The 6225-nt window shown below is 57.8% G+C and overlaps 1 protein-coding gene across 3 annotated transcripts; it reads right to left on the reverse strand.

Moving 5' to 3' along the window:
- Positions 1 to 37: 37 nt before the first annotated feature.
- LOC132414679 (transmembrane protein 106A-like) lies at positions 38 to 6103 on the reverse strand. 3 transcript variants are annotated; one of them, XM_059997449.1, is made up of 9 exons: positions 6018 to 6103; positions 4508 to 4734; positions 3906 to 3969; positions 2560 to 2713; positions 1910 to 2050; positions 1775 to 1818; positions 1203 to 1256; positions 466 to 626; positions 38 to 283 (listed from the first exon to the last, which is right to left on the reverse strand). In XM_059997449.1, the coding sequence occupies exons 2-8, from the start codon at positions 4713 to 4715 to the stop codon at positions 506 to 508; spliced, it is 786 nt and encodes a 261-aa protein (XP_059853432.1). In that variant the 5' UTR covers positions 4716 to 4734; positions 6018 to 6103; the 3' UTR covers positions 38 to 283; positions 466 to 505. The 3 variants fall into 3 exon arrangements, with proteins under 3 accessions (XP_059853432.1, XP_059853430.1, XP_059853431.1); XM_059997447.1 differs by having other exon boundaries at positions 38 to 626; XM_059997448.1 differs by lacking the exon at positions 6018 to 6103 and having other exon boundaries at positions 38 to 626; positions 4508 to 4882.
- Between the last annotated feature and the right edge of the window lie 122 nt (positions 6104 to 6225).

The following is a 6225-nucleotide window of genomic DNA, read 5'->3' on the forward strand; positions in this document are numbered from 1 at the left end:
GGACAACACTGGCTGTCCCCCAAGTCACCTTCTCATTACCAGGTGGAGAACTTGGAAAGGATCCATGTATTAAAAGCCAGACAAAATGAAAGCTTTCTCCACATTCAGGCAGGACAAAGGTCTTCCCTGGACGAGCTGGGCAACCAAGGTGCTCAGCACAGACAGTGTGGGAGCCACTCCGTGCCGCTGAGGCAGCTCTGAGGAAACGTCAGGTCAGACTTTCCTCAAGACAGACCAAGGGGAATATCTGGTGCTGGCTTCTAGAAGAACCAAGCTTCCATTCCTGTGGAAATCAGAGAGGGCGTGAGGGTGTGTGTGCGTGTGCGTGTGCGTATGAAGTTAACGTCCACAGAAAGCTTCCTCTGCTGGGGGTGAACAGGGGGAGGGTATGATAAAGCAGGGCTTTTCCTTCGGCAGAGTCACTCTCGTCCTATTGGGTGCCATGGAGTGGTGGGAGATACAGACCAGGCCGGCAGGTGCCCGCAGCTCGACGACAGCAGACAGGTCACGGCGGGCGAGGGACCAGCAAGTGGGGCTTGGATGCGTTTCCCCGGCAGTCCACATATTCGTAGCTCTGGAAGACCAGCTGCTCTGAATGGCTCAGGTAGGAACAGGTCAGGGTGCCCCTGGAGAGGAAACAGGGCTTTTCTTTTTCCAAAAAAACCCACACCAGTTTTATTTTGAAGATTACAGAACTTGAGCCTTGGCCCTACCCAACTTCCACGTCCACCGATCTAAGGATATGCAGTTGGGGTAGGAGTGAGAGAAGGAAGTAGGGAGGCCAGGGGAGAGACCTGGTGGCGGCAGAGGAAAGGAGTAAGATGGCGGCTGGAGAGCTCCCGCCACCCTAGGTCTGCGCTTCACTGTCTTTACTCCTCCACACCACAAGGGTCTGGGAAGAAGAGGAAAGCCCTGGCCCTGCTCTGCTCTCTGGGGAGGGCTGGCTTCCTCAGACCAGACCCGGCCCTTCCTTCTGCTCCCCACTCTGCCGAGGCACCTGGGACAGCTGCCCCCCACCCCCCCACCGGGTTCTGGGCAGATCTGTGCCCGTCACGTCAGTGGCTCCTAAGGTGGGCCTCAGGGGAGGGGCTGGATCTGCTACTGCCAAGAGCCGACACAGACTCACGGGATTCGCTGCGATGACTCTCCCCCCACGGGGGGCAGAAGTGGGAGAGGGTCCCAGGGCTCCAAGCCCTACTTACTGGATGTGCAGAAGCACATGGTGGACTTTGATTTTCAGCCAGGTACAGATCTTGCTGAGAGAGACAGAGAGAGAGAGACAGAGAACCTGGGCCCACGTTTCACACACTGAGCAGCCTGTCGGACAGCTCGGACGAGACCTGCCGTCCCAGCCCCCCCCTTGCCTCCTTTCCATCAGGGGCCCCACATGCCGCCCCCACCCCTCCCCCCTCCCTCTGCCCAAGGTGAGCACGTCGCCCCTGCTGCAATATCGCTCCTCCAAACCCCACTGGTTTGGCCCAGGCACGGGCTGGCCTCTCCCTTAGTAGAAGACGGTGAGTCAGGCTGAAGAGCCTAAGGTCATATAGCGTTAAGTGTGAACCAGATTCTAGGCTGGTTTTCATTCCAGGCCAGGTCCAAACAGGCAGAGGCCGGGGACCCTGAATGCTTGTACACTGCAGTCTTGGCCACAGAGTGCAGGCCACGTGCTGACTGCAGGGTCTGCTAAGCAATCAGAACATCTGGTGGGAATTCGACCTGGGTTTCCAATCAGGACAGAGGCTAAGGGAGAAGGGATTGATCAAGGGCTACTCACTATGTGTTTTCATCCCATATCCTGTTGGCTACCGTATACAACATCTGTCAACCAAATGGGTATAGGGTTAGCCCCAACTCCAGCCACCCGCGTCCACACATCTGTGGGCAGGTCTGGCCAGCAAGAGGGAGTCACCTGCTCACTGGCCAAAGGGCCGACGTGGAGGAGAAGGCTGTCGGAGACCTGCCCCACCACGAGGGACAGGTGCAGAACCTCAATGGTCAGCTGGGTCACGGCGATGGGGTAGTAGTTGTTATTGGAGATGCTCAAGATATTCTGGCGAGCAAGACAGGGAAAGGAAGGGGTTAGGGTAGCACCATCCTGGCAAGAAGTCGAACAGTTTCAAAACCCCGCAGCCTGATTGAGCCCACCCCCAACGCGGGCCTCAGCTGCCGAGGCCCAGTGCCAGGAGCCCCTCGGAGGGGCTCTTAGCGGCGAGGGGTCGCCTTTAACTGAGACATTAAGCTGGCTCAAAATCCAGTCTCACCCTGCAAGGCTCTCTCTGTTCAGTCCTGCCCACCCGGGGAGTCTCAGGCACACCACCCCGACTGCACCCAGTGATCTACGGCTCTGGCGTCAATTCTAACCCCTCACTGTTCCAACCCTGCACGGTCTGTTAGGGGGCTCATGGTTGCTCCTGCTTCTCCCCAGGCTCCCGACATCCTCTGGCTGCCATAAGATCCCCGGCTACCGATGCCCGGGGTGAGCACACCGGACAAGGGCTGTACAGAGGAGTGTTGCCAGGAAGGTGGGGTCGGAGCCCAGGGGCGCAGGCACCCACCCACCGTTATACTGAGGTGGATGTCGGCCTCGCCAACAGTCACCGTGGAGGAGTTGAGGCCTACAGGCTGCACGGCGATAGTCCGGGGAAACAGGAAAAAGACGATGAGGGAGGAGGTCACCAGGCAGATGAACACTGCCAGGAACACGGAGAGCTTCCTGTGGGAGAACAGGACCCGGGGTAGAGGAGTGGAGAAGTCTGGACACCAAGGCTGCCTGGGCCGGGGGCGTTCAGACACTCTTCTCTCTACGTAAGGCTCTCCTCCGAGCCCCCACCCCAACACACACACACAACTGTACACTTAGCTCCCCAGATGCGGAGGACCAACCTAGGCTCAGAGGTGGCCCAGGGTGGGTAGGAGCACCGGACTGAGAGGCTGGCAGCCCGGCTTCCATTCCCAGTTCTGTGTTAGCCACTGGCCCAGCAACTCTGAACAACCCGCCTAACCGCCCTAAGCCTCCGTTTCCTTGTCTATAAAATGGGGGTAACGGTACCTACCTCATACCATCTGTTATGGGCTAATGCATGAAAAGGCACCCATCCCTGGCCCTGGCACATAGCCAAAGGCTCAACCAACGCTAGCTATTCTCACTGGAAGAAGTAAGCCCATGTGAATTTTGACAGTTCTGAATTTTCATATTCATATTCAGAACAAGACATCATCTGTCCATCTAGTTCAAAATTGAGATATGCATTAGAGAGAGAGCACCTTGTTAGCATTTCCTAAGGGGCACTGCCAGATTCGGCTTCTGGTGCACTGGCGGGGGCAGGTTGGGTGGTGGGCTCCCCCACGGAAGCTGAGGACCCTGGGAGGAGGTTGCAGGGATCTATGTCAAAGGACCCAGATGACAAACAGGGTCATGGGCCCCCCAGTGAAACTCAGGGCTGCCTCCTCTGAGGTTCTCAAGTGTCCCAGAACAGAGAGCAGCTGGTTTCCCATCTCTACGGGGAAAAGAACAAGCAGGTCTGAGCTGCCGTAGCAAAGGAAGTTCTTAGGAAAAATCACTTCCCCAAACCAACAGCAACCACAGCCACTCCCTCCCTCCTGGAAGGACTTGCAGAGTCAAGAGGTCCTCTCGGTCTTCAAAAGGGAGCCACGCTTCTTGGAGGCAGTGGTGCAGGACACCAAGAGGCCTCAGGTGGCATCTGCTGTGCCCCGAGCTTCTTAAACTAGGAAAATCCTTGGAAACAGGGAGCTAATACGTCTGAGGCCAGTGAGGCTCAGGCTCTCTGGGGGAGAACCAATGGAGAAAAGCTGGGGGGTGGGGTGGGAAGGGGGATTGGGGGAGACAAAGAGGAAGAGCCCCCAGGGGCAACGCCTACAGAGCTGGGATAGGAAGAGGGGCTTACGTGTGCCTGGGCTTCAGCCTCTGGTCCCCATAGGGGATGAGGGCCACCAGCTGCTTCTCTAGTTCTGTAGAAAGAGGGTGAGAGGGAGGGCCGGGAAGTGTCCATGACAAGTGTTTCCTGTGCCAGCCTGCCAGCAGCACCCCTCCGTCCCACAGAGCAGTGTCAGAAGCACGCCACCTCTGCCTCAGAGCAGGACTGACTGGGGACACCGGGCTGCTGGCAGCTCGGCTTTGCCAGCTCTAGAACGGAGGCGAGAGTTTCATTAACAGGTGTGGAGCATTCCTGCACGTCACCACAAATCCGAGAAGCCCAATTTCTTTGGAGACGTCACTGTAGCTTCCTGCATCCGAAGGCAGTGCTGCTAAGAGGGCAGAGAGGCCGGGAATCCCCTGGGTTCGGGCGGTACCACCAGGGCAGGAGGGGGTCTCTGCAGCGAGCCCAGGGAGGGTCAGCATCTCCCTGGCTAGCCCTGAAACTCAGGGACTAGGAGCTGGGAGACCCAACCCCATCCAAGGAGACTCAGAGGGGCCTGGCACTGGCCAGCTGGCTGCTAAGAGCTTTTCCTGGAGCCCGGGCTACTTCCAGAGCCTGGGGCCACTCACCTCGAGGGATCTCCCCACTGCCCTGGCAGGTGGGACAAGTCGCAAAGCTGCCGCCAGCAGCCCTTTCACAAGGCGCACAGGAACAAGAAGGCTTGCTGCTGGTGGTGCTGGAGTAGCTGGCAGCCTCGCTGCCACAGGCTGGGCCGGAGGGCAGCATCGACTTGTTCTCATCCTCCCGAGAGCCCAGCTGGGAGAGCGTCTCACCCATCGTTCAGGGGTATTTTTCACTGATGAGAGAAGAACAAAGTCCAGTCAGCACCGATGCCGGGTGTCCCTCTGGTTTTAGGCTCTTGAGATTGGCAAGGAGCCCCACCACGCTTTCAGCAAGCTCGAGCCTAAGCCAGTGAGGGGGTGGGAATTCGAGCAGCTACACACGACTCCTGGATCGGGAATCTCAATGCATTGCAACTCTTTGTTGTTTTTGTTTTTATTGTAGGGAGAGCTCAATCGGCCTACAAGAGGGAAAAGCAAAGCAGAAGTTATTTCGCTTTAAGGGACTTTCGTAAGTGAAAGGCAGAGCGCTTAATTTTGTTCTGGAAAAGCTGCTGAGCTGTCATTCACTGCAAGGGAAGGAAGTTAGATAGGTCATGGGGGCAGCAGCCAGGGGAGCCCCTTCATCCTCTGCGACAAGACGACTCTGAACGTGTCTCTAGAGCACCCGGGCAGAAATGCCCGAGGTCTCCAGCCTGGGTGTGGAAGGAAAGTTTCCATTCCTGAGCCTGGACAGGTGCTGGCGTAATAGGAAGGCAGGGATTCTTTGGGACAAGAAAAGAAAAAGGCGGCTAGGCTGGCCACAGATGGGGCTGAGAACCCTAAAATGATTGTAGAAGGGAGCATAAACCTCTTCCGCTTGCTTTCTGAGTCGGGGTGGGAAAGAATGTCTGGGCGAGGGTGGTAGCAATTTCAGGGTCAGTCCTTCACTAGGACGAGTCACAGCGAACTCCAGATCCTTCCCAAAAGACTGGTGGCAAATGAGTGGGCAAGGTGAGCCCCACTCAGACCTTCTGGGCTTAAAATAAAGGAGGCCTCACCTGGTTTAGGTCTGAGGTTTAAAATAAAGGGAGCCTCACCTGGTTTAGGCCTGAGATCCTGGGCTCCTCTCAGCTGCAAGAGGGCTAGAGATTGCTGGAGTACGTCTTTGGGGAGGAGGGCCTGTAAGGCAGGGTGGCTCCAGGGGGCCGCCAGTCCCCTTCCCGGAGAGTCCTGGGGACCGACTGCACCGCGTTGGAGGAGGTGGGGAGCGGCGACCCTGGCCTCCCCAGAGCCTTCACGCCCTACTCTGGGGCTCGGCCATGGGCTGCGGGGTCGGAGCGGACTGAGAGGCTAGGAATTCAATGAACGAGGATTTTCAGTCCCACCACACACCCCGGGAGGCCGTTAGCAGAGCTTGGAACCTGCGTGTTGGGCTAGGAGGAGGCACAGAAGGGGCCTCGGCCCTTGCATGCCAAAAGGAAAGAAGGCAAGGAGGGTCCCTTCTTTCTAAGGAACCGATTCTAAGGAATCGCCTTACCCCCGGGCGACCGCAGCGACAGAAACGCCTGCAAAGCAGAATCGAAAGCGCGGGAGCCGGGGTTTTCGCCCCAAGCTTCGGCTCAAAGCCTTGGGAAGCTCCGCCCCGGCTCCTCCGGACCCGCCCCTCCCTCCCAGGGCCAGCCTCTCTCGACCCAGCGGCCAGAAAACTTCTCGGTTCTTCAAAGGCCACGCGAGGTTCCCGACGA

This window comes from Delphinus delphis, chromosome 19 (assembly GCF_949987515.2).
Source record: "Delphinus delphis chromosome 19, mDelDel1.2, whole genome shotgun sequence".
Classification (NCBI taxonomy): Eukaryota; Metazoa; Chordata; class Mammalia; order Artiodactyla; family Delphinidae; genus Delphinus; species Delphinus delphis.